We start from the raw sequence: 18,864 nt of genomic DNA on the forward strand, positions 1-18,864 counted from the left end.
TGTGTGTCTGTGCCTGAGCACGTAGTACCCAAGAGTGAATATCGGGTTCCTATTCTCATCTATTTGCCCTATATCTCCATTCCTTAGATATTAATTTCAGAGCAGTGCTGCAGCACAGGGCCCAGGTCGTTAGTGTGATTCATCTGGGCGTCATCCAAAATGGGCACGAAAAAGACAGAAAGAGTAAGCCATGTCCACCAAAATGGGAGGCATATTTCTGTAAGATTTCAGCACCATGGAGTAATGGGGAGGTTTTTATCCATAATATTCTCTATCCCCGCTTTATATTACAAATTATGTGAGATACTGGGTGAAGCAGAACATAAAGATGGAAAATAAAAATTTGGGTGAAATATAAGGAACATAGGAGAACTGTACTCATGATCACAGAATGAAAAATATATTAGAGTATATATTAGAGTCCCCTAAATGTAATGTATATGAAACTTCAAAGTCTTGCAACATCATAAAACCATGTACCAAGTCATGGAGCTCCGTCATAGAGAAACTGAATAAAACACAGCAGAGACGGCATTTGTCTGAAAGCTCAAACATCAGTGTTTGTCCTGTACTTTCCACAGACACATGATCTCCTCAAGGACTCAGCCCTGTCAGCCACAGTGGCCAGCCACCTGAAACAGAGGAATGATAGACTATCAGAGGAAGGGAAACTGTTCAAGGGAATTGTGTGGATTTAGTGGTCTAGTGCTGACACATGGCTTTGAGCATGGTAGAAAAGCACTTTAACTCTTCAGTGCTTTTATCGCATGTACACACTCCATAAAACATGAGTCTATGTCGGAGCATGGCGCTCGCACACACACACACACACACACACACACACACACACACACACACACACACACACACACACACACACACACACACACACACACACACACACACACACACACACACACACACACACACACACACACACACACACACACACACACACACACACACACACACACACACACACACACACACACACATTGTCAGAAGACTACAAAATTTTCAAAAAACTTTTAGATTAACAGTTCACCTGATGTCAATCAGTAAGAAGGTGGTGACAACAGACTGGGAAAGATTGACACACTATAACATAACTAATTACCGCCTTGTGGTTGTACACCACCGCCAACCAGTCAAGTTGCAGTTTACATACAAACTGGCCAGACTTACATAATATATGGAGAAGACTTGAAAGGAATTCAGTATCTAACCAAATATATTCCTGAGTTCCATCCATCTTCAACCCATCGGGGTCGCGGGGCGAGCTGGAGCCGAACCCAGCTGACATCGGACGTGAGGCGGGGTACACCCTGGACAGGACGCCGGTCTATCGCAGGGCACATAGAGACAAACATAGACAGACAACCAATCACAGTCACATCTACGGGCAATTTTAGAGTCATCAATTAACCTAACAGCTGCATGTCTTTGGACTCTGGTAGGAAGCTGGAGAACCCGGAGAATACCCACGCAGACACGGGGAGAACATGTGTGTTGAATAATGTTCAGAAATATTATGTTACAGTGAAGTTGACTTTTTGGATATAAAATGTCATCACTTCATATTTGATCCTTTTAGACATTCGTTTGAAATGTTGTCATAATTATCAAAGGAATTATTGAGTTATTGCCAAAAATGTGATTGGTTGTAGGTCATGTTTTGTTGCTGTGATCGGTTGTAGGTCTATCCAGTTGTGTCCAGAAGCAATTTGCTCTGTTGAGTTTGATAGACAGATGGCTCATCCAATCACCTGTCACATTTGTGCTGTATTTGAAGAAATTAACACCAGGGATTCCTTCCTATCACTTCCACAAAAATGGGATGGACAAACGGAAAGACGGACAGACAAAATGCCTCCGGCCATGGCTGTTAGCAGTGCAGAGACAACTATTTTAACTGTTTGAAGTTCACATAACACAGCCACTTCAATAGCTTTCCACAATGCCTGCAGAAAGGTTCAAGCACTGTGGACTTAGCATAATGGACTTTGATCGATTGTCATAGTCTTTTTGGTTGGTTTTGGTTGTTTTGCTGTAAGCAGCAACCTGATTCTGCTTTGTTATCTGCATTTGTAGTATTTCAGCTGTAAACTAATTTCCAATGGTGGGACTGAGATTAATGTACGTATGCACCCAACCAGACTCCTGTATTTATATGCATTATGTCCCTACGGCTGCCATCTTATCATTTCCATTAAATCAAATCAAACCGCAGAAAGTATAAGCCTACAGAACTAAAACATACCATAGCAAAAATGTTATGGAACAGCTTTTGTTTTTAGAGCATTATTTAATTGAATTTAAAGTTGTTCTCTATATAAAAAAATGATTAACTGAAAACCTATTTTTCAAGGGCTGGCAGGATACAACTGCATGAATTTTAAATCTATTCTGAGGCTATAAATGGTTTGCTCTTGTTATTCATACGTTTGTTTTGTGACACTGGAGAAAAATGGTGACGATATAGTGGATTCTAAAAGTTTTGACATTATTATTTTTCATCAGCAAGCCTTTCCTTTAATTTATATACATAATTCATATGTACTTAAAGAAATCCCATATTGGGGCTTTAATGCTGAAAACAAACAATGAAGTTAGAGCGTATCCTGCGATATTCCCCTCTCTACTATTCATCTCCGTAATAGAGATGCAAGCTCCGTAATGCTCGCTGGGAGCCAAGCATGAGATTGAGGATTTCTCACACACCATGCATTATTCATAGTCCAGAGCAACAGAGTGTGTAAGATGAGAATTACACAGCATGAAGAGAACAGGAGAGAGGGGACTAAGGGGAGAAGAGGGGGAGAGGGGAGCAAAGGTGAGAGACCGTGTGCAAGAGAAAGAGATAAAAAGGAGAAGAAAAGAAAGTGAGATAGTGGACACTGTCAGACCTCCATTTCCTATCTCTCTCAGGTTAACCCCAGGATTGTTTTTGGAGTTTGTGAACAGTGGGGTGGAGGAAATGAATATGGAACCAGGAGCCCCCAATAGCTCAACCAGATTGGCACACAATTTGCATTTGTTAAATGTGCGTCTTGTGAGTTGGTTCGTATTCTGAGCACAAACTGAGTAGTGAGCAGGAAATTTCAGGGTTCTGTTATGATTCGTGTCCAGCCTTCGTTCTTCATAATGAAAAACAATGGGAAGTGAGTCAGGGTTGGAATTGATTTGTTTAACAATGGAAATGAACAAAGTAGGAGGCATGGACCAAAATAGGAGGCATGCTTTCTTAAATGAAAGCTCGGGACCAAGAAATTGCAAGATTGTGGCTGATACAATTTGACAAATGACTTGTACAGAATGATACGGAGCATTTTTCATCAGAATAATTGGTAGATGGATAAAAAAATGATTTCATGTCCATTACAGTGCAAAAATATTCCTGTGCTCAGGGCACTTTATTTACAGCTCAAGAACGTTCTTGGAGTATAAAACAAAGACACAATTGTACAACATAAAGTATCGCACCAATTTTCTGATTGTAATTATTAAATCAAAGCAGGATATGAAATAGTAGCAAAACAATTTTAGTTATATCTTTGATGACCCCATTTGCTTGGTCTGAAAGCCTCTCAGCAGAAGACTAATGTTATTAGTTTGCCAAGTAAATGGAATATTACATTATATATTTTTCCTTTCAACTAATACGTATGTGAGTGTGTGTGTGTGTGTGTGTGTGTGTGTGTGTGTGTGTGTGTGTGTGTGTGTGTGTGTGTGTGTGTGTGTCCTCAGATGCAGCCTTAATGACAAGATTGTGATGGTTACTGGCTTTTTAACTTCCCAGTGATGAAAAGCCAGTATTAATTTAGGCTACAGATTTCATTTGTTCCGAACAGGAAAAACAATATAAATCACTTTTAGAGTGATTAGAGAGAGGGTTGGATTAATCCAGGTCTGATTAGGGCATTATGCTGGCTTGTTATGGACACACAGGGTGACTGACGGTAATTACTGTCTGTAATAGGGGAGCACACACTCAGTCAAGGCATGAGCCACGGCATGGTGTGTGTGAATTTATGTGTGTGGTTATGTACTGCATGTGTGCGCTTAGTTTGACTGAAACTAGGGTTGATAATGTTTGCTTTTCACCAATTATGTATTGAAATATGCAGACTGTGTGCAATCAGAGAAAGAACTGAGAGCAGCCTTGTGTGAGAGACAATTGGAGATGTTGAGAGGGGTATGAAGAGGGAGAGGTGAAAGAGTCATGGCTTTGTTTATGGTTATTGATATCCCTAGACAAACATATTCACCCGGATAATAAAAACAGATGGCAGTAGGTAAGGCAAATATTACCGTGTGGAAAATTAGAGAGGTGCTAAATCAGCAAATCGAACCTCAATGTGCACAACGGACACACATGCACAAACCCATGCACACACATCTGAGTCAATCCTTATACTGTACATAATAGAGACAACATCTGAAGATTCTACGGCTACAAAAAGTGTAGCTCCTAAATTAAGGGATATCCTGATTAGTCTGAATCTCTTGTCGCTTCTGCGCAAATATAAAAGTTGAATATATATAAAAATCTAGAGTAATCAGTTCTATGCTTTTCAAGCTGCATTAATACCATAGGTGTCTTGACGGCAATAGAAAGCATAGGGCAGATTCAGCAAAGCCTCCATATGCCAACATTGTCTTTATGATGGGGAATTTCCTGCAGGTGTAAAGCTAAATATCTTTTATAGTTTGGAAGCAGACATAGGGCGCCCAATGAGATGTGTCCCATTAAAGGCATGGGAAATAAGTATGCATATTTAGCAGAACGTTGCACATCTCTCTTCCAACTGCACTCACCATCCTCTCAGAGCACTCCATCTCTCTCTTCCATGCTCCTTTTCCTTTTCTCCCCCTCTCCTCTTTCTTTCTTTATGGCAGCAATTGTTCCTTTTCATCACATCATTGGTTGAAAGAGAACTTTAACACACCGTTGGCTCAGCAAGAGCACCACATGATTTGATAGGCTGAGAGCCCCACCAACGGTCCCTTTGGGCTGTAAAACAACAGTCTAGAAGCTTGTTTTATGAGTGCATGCCTCTGCTCTTTGCATGTTTATGTCAAACATTTGGAACAAATGGCATCCATTGGCTGGAACAACACAGATAAATCTAGTCAATTCACTGGCAAGGAGAGCAGCACAGGCCACCGAGAAAGTGGCCCACTTGATGGCTGACAAGCGGAGTGCTTGTATTATTCAATTAATACCTGAAAGGGGTATATTTTATGCAGCATTTACTTAAGCATCCAGTAGTCAATGTGCACATGGCACGCACAAATACACAAACACAGGGACTTGTGTTTGCATCCTGGGAAAAGACTGGACTCCCCTTCCATTTTGCCAAATCAAATATACAGTGAGAGCAAGCTAAAAGGCACTTTCAATCAGCCGCTCTGGGTCTGTCTGTCAATCTGGGAACAACAACAATCTAGCCTACTTGGAGTGGTCTAGTCAACATCCATTCCCCAATAAATTCAATCAGTGATGCTTTGTGTGTGTGCGTGTGTGAGTCACATGTTGTGTGTGGAAGTGCAAGTGTTTATGTGAAAGGCAGAGCCAAAGACTCTTTCCGACAGAGTTGTTTTCGAATAACAAAGGATCAGTTTAAAGTGACACCTGGATGTATAGAGGATGTTTAATATTCAAGGAAAAAGATATCGGCACATCCAGGTTGGGAAATACAGAGGTGGATACATTTTTCTTTGAACATAATCCTATTCCCCATTGAGAGTGACAATAGGAATCTCTCGTTCACCAAATAATCTTAGAAAGCCAAGTAGCAGAGTTAACAGGCCTGAGCTAATGACATTGATGTGGAGGGCTGCACGCTGGAGTGATTGTCTGACTGAGACCCAAAAGCAGCACTAGCAGGCTCATCATGGACCCGTACTCTCATTATTTGGCCACAAATGGAAATGCAAATTGCTCGCTTTGCTGTGGACGCCTCAAATTTATTAAACTAAAAGGTTTAATTTCCATTTTTCTCTGCATCAGCTTTATTTATAAATGTCGTGCCCTATGAAGACCCTGTTATTTTCTCCCTCTCCTGCAGGCTCTTAACAAATCTGCTCATTAATATGGAAATGGAGAATCAATCGCTTTTCCGGCGACAGAGCACTGTTTCCCTCTCTGGTGTGTAATGCGCTCTGACTGGTCAACAGCACAAACAAATCCAAATGCATACACACTCCATATATTAAGCTACAATATCTATATCACTATCCATATAGCTTTATTAGAATTATGCATTCTACATTGTATTTTACTATATGGTCGTAACATCTGTTCAAGACTGAATGTCCCGGCCCATTCAGACACCTATTAGACTATTGCCAGAATAGCACCAGATGTTGCAGCATTAATAAGCCATAATATCAAGTCCTGCTTATCCAACCTTTTCAGAGCTCTAAAATAACACTCATAGACTTTAATGAGATCTAATTATGCACAAGGTTCTTATTCAGGGCAATATGATGATAATTGCATCTGCAGCTTTTAACACTTGGTCGGTAAATTGCTTCTCTCTCCATCTGTCTGTCGGTCTGTCTGTCTGTCTGTCTTTTTCTTCTCTTTATTTTTGTCTTCCTCCAGTCAACGGGGGGATTGAACTATCACACCTGTCCACTCTGGTCCGCAACCTAATGAACGTTTCTAAATGGCCATGACCAGCTGGTTAAGAGACTAATGCAACAGCTATTAGCCAAAGCGGTTGTTTCCTCACCGAGTCATCTGTGGAAAGCAGCATACGAAAGGCAGGAAAGAGTGGGCAAGGACACAGGTCCCTGCTTTAACACAGCACGCACACACACGCAAGCGCGCGCAAGCATGCACGCACACACACACACACACACACACGCACGCATGCACGCACGCACGCACGCACGCACGCACGCACGCACGCACATCTTTCACGATCTGCAGCAAACAAACCATGTGACGTATTCTCAACCCACAGTGCATTAGTGCTTATTAGGGCCTCAAGGTGTGTGAGTTTATGTGTGTGTCTTATTAGGAAAATTCAGTTTCACTCAAGGTCTCAGCTCTGTGGTTGCAGACCACTGGCCATTGATTATTCATAGAGTCTGTGATTGGGTCCATTAATACAAGATTAGGGAAGGAACCGATGCTCATTTTGAGTGCATTTGTGTGAGTGTGTGTTTGTGGACACGAGTCGAATTGTAATGAATCCACAGTTTGTGTTTATCTAGAGTCTATCAATGCAAAACATTATATAGGTACAGTACATAAAGCCGGAGGAGCATATTAGCAGGGTATGCAAGTGCTTATTTACTAAGTTTTGTTATTAACAAAAGCACATTAGTATAAGTTAAAGGTATAAGGTGTTAGGCTCCTATAAAAGTATCATGGTGCCTTTGTTTAAAAATGTGCATTAGGATTCAAACAATAAAAGGGAATATATTAACCTCCATCATTTACCACATACTGTAGGATTTCCACCTAATAGCATTTGTTCTTCAATTGAAACTTAATCTGAGTAAATGGTGCTTAAATGTTTAAATCACATTTACAGGCTGTCAACTGATGTGATGTTCTTCACATGGTCACCCTTTGTTTGAATGAAAATAAATTGACGGCAAATGAGAAAGGATTCTGCAGAACAGGTTGAGGAGACCTATTGGATCGTGGCTCCCCCAAGTGGCCATTTTGGGCAACTACCAGAACCTCGAAGCCAGTGTGAAAAAGCACACACACAACAGGAGCTCTCACGGGCCTGATACTTCTTATGGGACCGAGTGCAATGAAATGATTTCTAGGAAATTGTCTGGAATTGCTGCTGAGGAAGGTCAGTGTTACTGTCAAGAAATAAGCAGTCTGGGTTCACCTCTCGAGCTCTTTCTTATAGGCAAGAGACCGACTGAGCAGCAGACACTTCCATATATCATCCTCATCATCCTCCTCCTCATAATTATCATCATCATCATCATGATCATTAAGTCGGGAAGATTGCTGTAATATTTGACCTACAGAAGCTAAAATATTGTGCAGTGTGCAAACATTACCTGTACAGTATATATATATATATATATATATATATATATATATATATTATTTTAGTCTACCTCACAGTCCGTGTGTGAGGTTTGCCTTTTAGTTCCAAATTGTGTTTGGGTTGTTTTTTATATAGATATGTAAAGCATAAAAACACAAACACTACTGTATATTGAGTACAGACACACATGATCAAAGAAATGCTGAGAGCTCAATTGCAATTACTCAATGTAAAATATAATAATTAAATGTCCTGCAATCAAAAGATTGCTTAAATATAACCATCCAAAATAGTACGGAGAGTGTATTGTATTTTGGGATTATTAAACATGTTTATTTAAATCAATTCATCATATTTGGTAAACTCATCATATATTTCATATCTAAACTCAATCTTCAAGAAGCCCCCCAGGTTGAGAGTCAGTTGTTTATCTGATATAATTATATAATATAATATTTGTTAAAGTACATTAACATTGAAGTTCAGGGTTAACTTAGTGAGACCTTGTGCTATTAAACAATCTTGTTTTTGAAACATGTTGCCCATTTTCTCAAATAAAGGTCTGTTTAATTCTGCAGTAATTTTTTGTGTCTCTGGGTAAAAAATGAAATGGCCATGTAGTGCTGTGCTAATGTTATGCTTGTTGATGTAAACTCGGAGGCAAGTTAGGTACACCATTCATGAACGTATGCCCCCAGGCCCCCATCACACTTTACCCTGGCCATGTCTCATATTAAAATAAGGGAATGAGGAATATTGGCTTAAATTTAATCATCAGTGTCTGAAATATACTTTTTTTTAAGATTATTTATTTGGCAGTTCCCAAGCCTTTATTAGACAGGACAGACAGGAAATGGGGTGAGAGAGAGGGGGAGACATGCAGCAAAGGGCCGCAGGTCGGAGTCGAGCCCGCGGCCGCTGCCTCAAGGACCTTCAGACTCTTTACATGGGGCGACTGCTCTAACCACTGTGTCACCGGCCGGCCCTGAAATATGCAATTTTAATTTATATACAAAACATCACAGAAACAAAGATCAGATGATTCTCATCCCAGTACACCAGGGGTATTGAAGGCTGTGTAGGCCAAGGATGATGGAGACAACAATGATCAATAACATATCATTCATATACTGTATTTATACATCATATGTTACTGTTAAACATACATTTGGAAGGCACATTGAATCCTTCAGCTCAGTTATATCTGTGCATGGCTACAATAGTGCCTATAAGCCTGTCATCAAGCTTGTGTAAATGTATTTATTTTTAAAATTGATTCACAAATGTATCTTTGCTAATAATACATTGCATTCATGTTAATGTATATTTTCAGACATTTTTTTGAAATGACAATTTGGTGGACCCCCTGCAGTAACTGAGGACCCCCTGGGAGTCCCCGAACCCCTTGTTGATAGATCTCTGCCCTATGACGTACTGTACCTGTCCACGCGCCATGCTGTCCGCGGTGCTGAAACAGTGACGTGAGAAGGCGCCGCTTCCTTTCACGCATCCTCTCCTGCCATCTTTGTGCTACTGGCTAGCTTTGCTAAGCAAGAGGGGGGTCTCCATCAACAGGAGGAGAAGACTGCAGGCAAGAAGTAGAGAAAGGGCAGTCAAAACAGGAGACTGAACATTCCCAGGAGAACCGGGGAGCTCTTCCACACCGGAACCCGTTATTAGAAAGGCTGTACAATGTCAGATTTTGACAGCAACCCGTTCGCAGACCCGGACTTCAGCAACCCCTTTCAGGTAGCTAACGTTAGCCAGCATGCTAACGTGAGGCCAGTCTCACTTTAGCATCCCTGCTAACTGTCTTAGCTAGCTAGTTGACAGCTAGCGTTCATGTATCCCACCACTGAGACAATCTATGGTTGCTCACATTGTGAAATAAGCTGTCACGGATTTGCTACAAATGATGTGAAGTTAGCTGGCTAGCGTTTCCCACCGTCAGTAAACATTAACAGGGTCAGGCTTAGGAGATGTATTAAACGTGGTAATGAAGTTGTATATTGTCACAGCGGTGCTCCATTAGTCATTACACTGCACGCATACACGCTGCACACGATATTGGCACTTAATAATGACTACCTGCTACATTTACTTCCTCTGATTCTGATAGTTAATGCTACATTGGTTTTCATTATAGGCTTAATGCAACAAACAAAGAACCCATTTATGTATGCTACAGTTGTGTGTACAGAAGAGTTTATTGTTCCCTTTTAAACTATCTCACCTTTAAACCATGAACCAGGGGCAGCCAACCGTCTGCCTCTGCTCTTCATCCTAACAGGACACCTCAGTGGGTTATTCAAATGTTGAGGCCCTCCCCTTCAGGTGTGTTAATTTGTGGGTGGAGTCTTTGCTGGAATAAAAACCTGGCAAACTATTGGCTCTTCATGGCACATGGTGGTCCACCAAACACTGTTCTTTCGTGCAAACTGCTCCTGATCCCATTCATATTGCTTCAAATAGCCACAAGATCAAGAAAGGCCACTTTACATAGAATATAGTAAGATAAACATTTGTATCATGTTGCACGTAGGCTTTCAGTTCCATTTATTTCCACCTTACCTGTTACCTGTCAACACAACAATAAGAACTGATCCGAACATTAATAATTCAATTCAATTCAGTTTTATTTATAGTGCCACATCACAACAAAAGTTATTTCAAGACTCTTTACATATAGGGTAGGTCTAGACCACACTCTATAACTTATTTATGATTTGAAGAGACCCAACAATTCCTCCATGACCAGCAGCAATATAAATATCTATAATAATAATAATTCATTCTGAATGAATGAATAATGATAATAATATATACCGTATTTATCCAGCAATCTTGTGCACACAGTGGCAATGAAACCTTCCTTAATCGACCCAGTGTATGTGTGATCCGAACAATAAATAAGCTTTTGATTTTGTGGTTGTAGTTTTTACCTGCCTGAAACCCTTTGTGGTCCTCTCTGTCCCGTAGGATCCTTCGGTGACACAGGTGACCCGGTCTGCCCCTCCTGGTGGTCTGGAGGAGTATAACCCCTTCACAGACGCCAGAACGGTCAGCTTAACTAGCGTCACCATTGATGAGCATTGTATGTGTGCATTTGTGTGCTTCTGAGTCACTGACCTCATTTTATCCACTACCCTCCCACTGCTTTTCCACAAACTATATCTCTGACAACATATAACTGTGGCCTAAATATGGTTTTGATTCAGGCTCTTTTTATTGCATGAAATATTAATAAAGGTCTATGCTGGTTTACAGGCGGCCCCCGGGAATGCCCCCAAACCTACTCCTGCCCCCTCCCAGAACACACAACCTGCCATTATGAAGCCCACAGAAGAGCCGCCGGCTTACTCACAGCAACAGACTCAGGTACTACACACAAAACACGTTTAAAATGTAGTTTTCATATACAAACACTCTCTGTCTTTGTTTGTGTTTCACATTTCCTCTTGTAATACACATACGCTCTTGTATTCTATGGCCCAACAGCGGCGTAATGAGGTACTGTCTTTCATCTAATTTCCCATACCCCTTCGTGTCACTGTCTTGAAAAGTGTGAATTCATTTAACGCCCCTTCCACACTTCTAGTTTTCCTCGCTTGCAGTACAATTATAGAGCTTATGTGGTACTAACTGAACAAGACAAGTGAGTTAACAACAGTAGCTGACAGCTTTTCCAATCATCACCCCTTTTTTCCTTTATAAAACTAGTAATGCTCTAAGCTTACCTGAGTGGAAATATACCTTCATTACTTACCTGATTGGATGTAATAACTCTTGTCAGATGTTGGATAGTGATTTTTTAAGAACATTTCTGTCTATGCTAGGACCAAGCGCGTGCTCAGGCTGAGTTGTTGAGAAGGCAGGAGGAGTTGGAGAAGAAAGCAGCAGAACTCGATCGTCGGGAGAGAGAGTTACAGTCCCATGGAGTGGGAGGTCAGTCAGTCTTTATTCCCTGGCTTACCTCTTTAACCTCAAAGTCCAAATGGGCATTCCCAATCAAAGCTGGATCCATTGCATACAGTAGACATGAAACATACATGTTAATTTATTTACCAATATTAATTCTGAAGCTTTATATCTGTCCAATTACATTCTGTGTCCTAATTTGCAATTATTTGTAGCACCACATATTTTAGAATTGTAGTTACATTTCAAATTGTGGTATTTTAGATTAGAAATTAAGTGAATTAAATAATGGTTGTGTCAATAGTGAGGATTCATCTAACTTAAACTTCATGGGAAAGCATTGTGGGTGTTTTTTCTCTGCTGCAAACTGGAATGATTTGGCTTAAAATTGATTTAATTAATTACATTTTCTGGGATATAGCTCATTACCAGCCTCTTAGACTTAGAGCAGTTTACATGCCATGAAACAAATGTGAGCTCCTAGCAGAGAAAAGGCAAGCTGTAATATGTGAATGGAAATTTTGCATCATCTTGATGAGCTGAGCTTAATGCACTGTTGCTTACATTATTATCCAAATGCATCTAGAAACTGGGAAGACCTGTGATTGGAAACGACATGCTAGCGTCAGTTTTAAAACAAATGTTGAGTAGGTTTTGGGCTAAAAGTTACTTATTAGAGTCATGAAAAAATTCTCAGTTCACTTGCACTCATGCCTTTCTCACGTTTTTCAGCATATATAGTGATCACAGTGCTTTAGATTAAACCAAAAAAGCTAAAACAGAGGGTATTAATATTTTGTTTTTTAGCAGTGTACTATAATGTTTTTCTTCTGATTCTTGCACACACACTTGATATAAATATGATTCATAGTATATTAACTAACTATCAACAACTGATTTTGTCTACACAGGGCGTAAAAACAACTGGCCTCCGCTGCCGGAGAAGTTCCCTGTGGGCCCATGTTTCTACCATGATATTGCTGTGGACATCCCTGTAGAGTTCCAAAAGACCGTCAAAATCATGTACAACCTTTGGATGTGTAAGTGACACACACCATCTGACACACCCTTTACCAGGCAGTATTATCATTGTCATTTATTGTAACTCTCTCTCACACAACTGTGTTGCAAAAGTCCATGATTTTCAAACTTTCCATGGGAATTAACAGGAATTTATGGGAATAAACCTGGAATTTACAAAATTAAAGGCTGGCCCTTAACAGGAATTTTAAATATAGTTGGGCAAAATATATTTGAGCATACTCTGTATTAAAACATGCAGATTTAATGCAAGTACACTTGAGAATATCCATGCTATTCCTCAATCACATGCATATAGCACACTGCTTACTGCAGGGGCCACACCCTCTTCATGCACTGTGCACTCCTCTATCACATGCACAGATGATTTCTAGAACCTTGGACTATTGAGGTCACATTTTTGAGCCCAGAGCACACGACTATCTGAGCCTGTGAACTATTTCCGCCAGCTTAACTTCCGATGGAAAGTTTCTGGAAATGTTCCGCCCCTTTGCAACCCTAGTTAGAACATGTGGGTTTACAAGACGAACCCACATATTGCATTGCAATAAGTCAGCCTGTCACCAAGCACACTTGTCTGCTCAGTTATCACAATGGCATTAGAAAATAAATAGATTTCATTTTGCTGAGCATAAACTATTTCTTACTATTTTTATATACTGGAATGAAACGAAAGGTCTTGATTATGTTGTTCTTGTACCAGTTCATGCAGGCACACTCTTTGTGAACATGTTCGGCTGCCTGGCCTGGTTCTGTGTGGATGCATCTCGTGGTGTAGATTTTGGTCTGGCTATGCTATGGTTCCTCCTGTTTACCCCCTGTTCTTTCGTCTGCTGGTACAGACCGCTTTACGGTGCTTTCAGGTAAGTAGATACATGGAAAATTACACCACCGTCCTCTGTGGACGACCATTATTATTTGCGGATAAAACAAAATGCAGTACTACAAGTATGAAACTAGAAAAAATAGGTGGGCGGTTGGCCTTGAAAATGCTGTTATTTCTTGAGGTTGAGGGAGGTCAATCTTTATCATTCTTTTCTTTTCCAACCCTACACTTACACAAGTAAAGACATAGATTAAAGCAGGCTGTCATATAGGAATTCATGCTTAATGGACAATGAATTTGTGATTTATTTTAATTTATTGCCTCCACATTGCTCTCTCACTACCTCATTCTCTGTCTCCACTACAGGAGTGACAGTTCTTTCCGCTTCTTTGTCTTCTTCTTCATCTATATCTGTCAGTTTGGAGTTCACGTTCTACAAACTATTGGCATTACTGGCTGGGGAACATGGTGAGGATTTTTTTGCTTTTACTGATTCTGTATCTCCATGAGTTTGTGTTGAAGTTCACTCACATTGTCACTGTTTTGTTTTGCCAGTGGTTGGATCGCAGCTTTAACTGGTCTGAACACCAGTATCCCAGTGGGCATCATCATGTTACTGATTGCAGCTCTGTTCACTGCATTGTCTGTGGGCTCACTCATTATGTTTAAAAAGGTAACACAATCACTAAGTACTCTACATGTCTACAGCTAGCTGCCTCTTCATCAGAGAAAGCGTGTGAAAATAAAGGTGAAAAACATATTAATGATGCAAAAAATCTGAACACTATCAATACATTTTTATATTGCTTGAACGTAGGAGAGTGGAAAGACGTACTTTGATTAACATACTGACAATGACAGGAAATGTGAGTTCAAGCAGGCACTATCAAGGTGGCAAGATTAAACAGGATACTTTGTCAATATTATTCACATCTATTGCAAATGAAACATCTGCCTAACTGAATCATTCAGTGCTGCTAAAGGCCCTGTGGTAGTTTTAAATCACTTGACTTGATTTTAACTAATTTTCTTTTCCACTCTTTCCAGGTGCACGCACTGTATCGTACGACTGGTGCTAGTTTTGAGAAGGCTCAGCAGGAGTTTGCAACTGGGGTCATGTCTAACAAGACCGTTCAGACTGCGGCTGCCAACGCTGCAGCTAATGCTGCGACCAATGCTGCTCGGGGAGCCTTCAAACCTCAGCCATAAATGGACCCACCCACATACATACACACATGCTCACATATACAAGCATATATACACACACACACACACTCAAAAGTTGGAGATGCACAACTCTGGCCCTGCAGGCTCTCAGATCAAATTGATTATATTTATGAATGTTGTTATGTTAAGATCGCCCTGCACACTTTGCTTAAAAAGAGTCAGAGGCTAGAAATAAAAAAAAAGTTAATCATATACAGTAACCAGAGTTGTCCAACTTCACCTAAAATCAAGTTTCAGTAAAAACTCCCTACACCCTTTATGTCTGCTTTTTAGTCAGATGACTGTCCGCTCACACCCCTTGAAACTTCCCTTAAGTGATTCAAGGTGTGCTCAGAGTGTGTGGGTTTTCATCTCACACTCTCACTCACTCCTTTGCTTTCTCTGTTCTTCTGTCACCTTGAGGTGACCCTAGGTCAAGCAGAGGTTCTAGCATACCTTATTTTTGTCATGGTGATGACCTCCAAACAGCTTCCTGCCTGGTTAATACAGTATAATACAGAGTTATGAAAAGTGATAATCTGATCATGGTGTTTTGCACATAGTTCTGTTTTCTTGGTCACATAACAAAAGTACAGTGTATGGTTGAATGGCTGGGCCTGCGTGTGAATGTACACTTCACTTTGAGAGAATTGTGGCTCTTTTTTACTATCCAGTGCTTGGTCATTGAGATCTAAAAGGTCAATTGTACGATGTCCTACATCTTTGCTTCTATTTTGAGATAAATACCATCCTGGTAATTCATATAAGTAAAAATATGTTGGTATGTTCTTATTAAAGGATATACTTGCAGTTCCCAGCAGTGCTAAAGTGACACCTGTCAGTTGAACAGTTATTCCCACTGTGTGTGCTACTTTGATTGGCAGCGTTGGCTGGGGCTGTGGCTTACTAAGGTTTGACAGCATGATAATTACATGCATGTTTAGCACACCCAAGGTAGCGGTTTCTTTGGCAACGTCATTTTGTCCACTGTTCTCATTTTCTCAGGCTACAGGAAGATGCTGGGGGGGGGGGTCTACCTACGTGGTTGGTTGGTTTCTGTGAGAAGTGAGCTGAAAGGTTATTGCATGTCCCAGTGGCTTTGATTGATGATGTTTGGATATTTGTGAAGATGCACCCAGGTCAGTAGGGTCACCAGTCCTCACCACAAACCTAAAAGAGGTTCAGTCAGATAAGTTCATGGCCTGGTGCACTAAACGGGGGAAAAACATGAGGAATATCCACATTTTCCTTCTGTATGTATGACATTAACAGGCTACTAGGTGGCTTCATCTCAGTTTTTTTTCTAGCCCTTCATACTAAGTTAACAACTAACGCTGCTATTAATCTGAGAGCCGCTGGGTCGTGGCCTCCTGCTGTCATGTTTTCTGTTGAAAAGGACACATACCATTCATTCATAGGGATAACTCAGAGAAGTGACCTGCCTTTTATCACAGAAGATGACCTGGACAGTGGTGAAGCTAGGATTTTTCTAGAGCTTGACCTCCATACATAAAATAGTAAAAACATTGACACTGTGCATATGTACAAGACATAGACTAAGTCCGTCTGCATTTTTACAGACAAAAAAAAAGTCAGTCCATTTGTTTTTCCTTTCAGTATTTCAATACTGGCATCAGAAGTTTCATGCCAAAATGAACATTAAAATAGGATCAGAACTTGATGCGCATTCTGAAACATTAATTTCCACAAAATAACAGTGTTATTCAGAACTAAGTTGTACAGACAACTGTCACTGGAGTGAAATATGGACATGGGTTACATTTGTGCCGTGCATTAACACCTCTCATGGCGGTGGTGAGTGTCTGAGGATGTGCACGATAGATGACTGATGACTGACACTACTGTTATTACAAATGTATGGTCTGAACATTACAGTGGATTAAATACTCCTGTGAGTGTTACCAAGTTGAAGGTCAATAATTTGTCATGAAACAAGTCAACAATTTGACAGTATCTGTTTGTTTTTTTAAATATATTTTGTTTCAAATTCATTGCACATTTCTTGTTTTATGTTTAACTTAGTGCAAAAGACAAAAGTTTTTCATTTATGGTGTAATTTAAGTTGTTTGCATCTCAATTTTGTTTGGTTTGATTTTACATGATGTATTATGTTTGTGTGTGTTTTTTGTAAGGACGTGATCATAGCATCAGCTAGATTTAACAGTGTTCAATGACTCTGCAACGTGTGCTGGTATGGATGAGGATGTGTGTAGGATTGTAATGAAAGGCATAAAAATTCCCTGAAGTGTTATTCTATGTCCTGAAAAGCTGTGAGAAATCTACCAAATGTTCATATAGATTTGTTTTTAAATCTCGGTTTGTAATGTCATCCCTTGCTATGTTTTCCTTAACAATATTACACTAGTTTTCTTTGCTACAAAACACCCACTCATTTCCCATCTATCTATAGTTTTAAACAGTTATTATGTGAAGCCATGCCACAGTAGGTCATTTCATGATGTACCGTATTTGGGCGAACTGGTCCACAGAACAGAACAGTGTATTAAGTGTGCTTTTGACCTATGACCATGTTATTTCACTGAATAAGAGAAGAAAAAGGGACACTTGTATATTTTGTAATGTTGAAAATTTGAGCCCCATTATCAATCACATGTAAAAAGAAAATGTGATGCACTCTTGTCTGGCCTTTGTTGCATGTGAAATAGTTTGAGTTTTGTATATTTATGGTATTAACATGAAATAAAATTTGAAAGAAATATTTGTTGATGTATTTTAAGAAACATATCTGTAAATTATAACTATATACTGTATATTTACTAATTGAACATTTGCTTTGGATGAGTGGTATAAACCTTTAAAATGAAGCAGTGTCTTCTCATGACCCCTTGTTACGGTTTTTGGACATACAAGCTGAATCCAAAAGTTGATGTTCACTGGTCAAACTCTTACATTTAAACAGGTTTAAGAGAATTGACAAAGTGAAACTTAATGGTCTTTCAAAATAAAACTCCAAAAATGTTCTTGGTTCAGAAGCACTGGTATACACTACTACTGTTCTGTGTTGTCTACTTTCCATCCCTAGGTGTCAGTGTCTCCTCAGGATGTTTAAACAGGAAGTTAACATGAAAAAGAGGAATCTATCAGAGTAAAAGAAATGTTTTACCAACACACCGCAGACAGAATTACTAAAGAAGGCCTGGTTTATTTGAGTACAAAGTACAGACTATCTCTCTCATATCAACCTCTCATACATGCAGCATCATACAGTGTGCCAAAGATGCTGCTACTCGTTTGTTAATGTAACAAAAACAGCACAGTCAACATTAATTTAAGCATAGACAGACTAGAAATATCTCATCTTATCAGTCCACTCACTCAACAGTTAACACACTATAGTTGAATTATTGCACATTTCATCTACAAAGAATAAAAGCAATCACAATGTTACATTTACAGCAACTTAAATGAAGCATGTTCGGGAAAACATGAGGCGATGTGAAATGAATTAAGGACCAAGTGCAAAACACAATAACAGGTGATCTTGAAAAGTACCAAAAAACACAGAAAGGTTTACCTTAATCATGGTATCACTGATGATGACCCATTTTCTATTTATCTAGCAAAGGCTCAACAAACCCTTTTTTAATTCCAACCAACTTTTTTACATCTCTACATAGCCAGATCGTGTCTGTATGTTGTGTCAAACTCTGGTGCAGCCTGCTTATCTCACTGAGAGCAAACATCCCCTCATGAAAGTTCACCACAGTGAAACATACGGTAAGTCTGTTCCTCTTCACACACACTCTGAAGAGACCTGCAAACAATCCATTTAACAGAAGAAACTGCCTTTAAAGTGGCACA

At 39.9% G+C, this 18,864-nt stretch overlaps 1 protein-coding gene across 1 annotated transcript; it reads left to right on the forward strand.

Annotated features, from left to right (window-relative positions):
• Positions 1-9,627: 9,627 nt before the first annotated feature.
• Positions 9,628-17,751, forward strand: LOC310946583 (secretory carrier-associated membrane protein 1-like). Its single transcript, XM_083913087.1, has 9 exons — positions 9,628-9,779; positions 11,010-11,090; positions 11,298-11,408; positions 11,867-11,975; positions 12,860-12,988; positions 13,693-13,852; positions 14,182-14,283; positions 14,371-14,488; positions 14,863-17,751. Exons 1-9 carry the CDS (start codon positions 9,723-9,725, stop codon positions 15,022-15,024), a joined length of 1,029 nt encoding a protein of 342 aa, XP_083769213.1. The 5' UTR covers positions 9,628-9,722; the 3' UTR covers positions 15,025-17,751.
• The last annotated feature ends 1,113 nt before the right edge of the window (positions 17,752-18,864 follow it).

This window comes from Echiichthys vipera (assembly GCF_963691815.1).
Source record: "Echiichthys vipera genome assembly, chromosome: 4".
NCBI lineage: Eukaryota > Metazoa > Chordata > Actinopteri > Perciformes > Trachinidae > Echiichthys > Echiichthys vipera.

Bases quoted from the DNA above. Each gene is read 5' to 3' on its own strand.
- LOC310946583 (XM_083913087.1), top strand. From the start codon at position 9,723: ATGTCAGATTTTGACAGCAACCCGTTCGCAGACCCGGACTTCAGCAAC. The intron at 12,989-13,692 runs GTAAGTGACACA...TTCTTGTACCAG, and splicing joins CATGTACAACCTTTGGATGT to TTCATGCAGGCACACTCTTT. The intron at 14,489-14,862 runs GTAACACAATCA...CACTCTTTCCAG, and splicing joins CACTCATTATGTTTAAAAAG to GTGCACGCACTGTATCGTAC.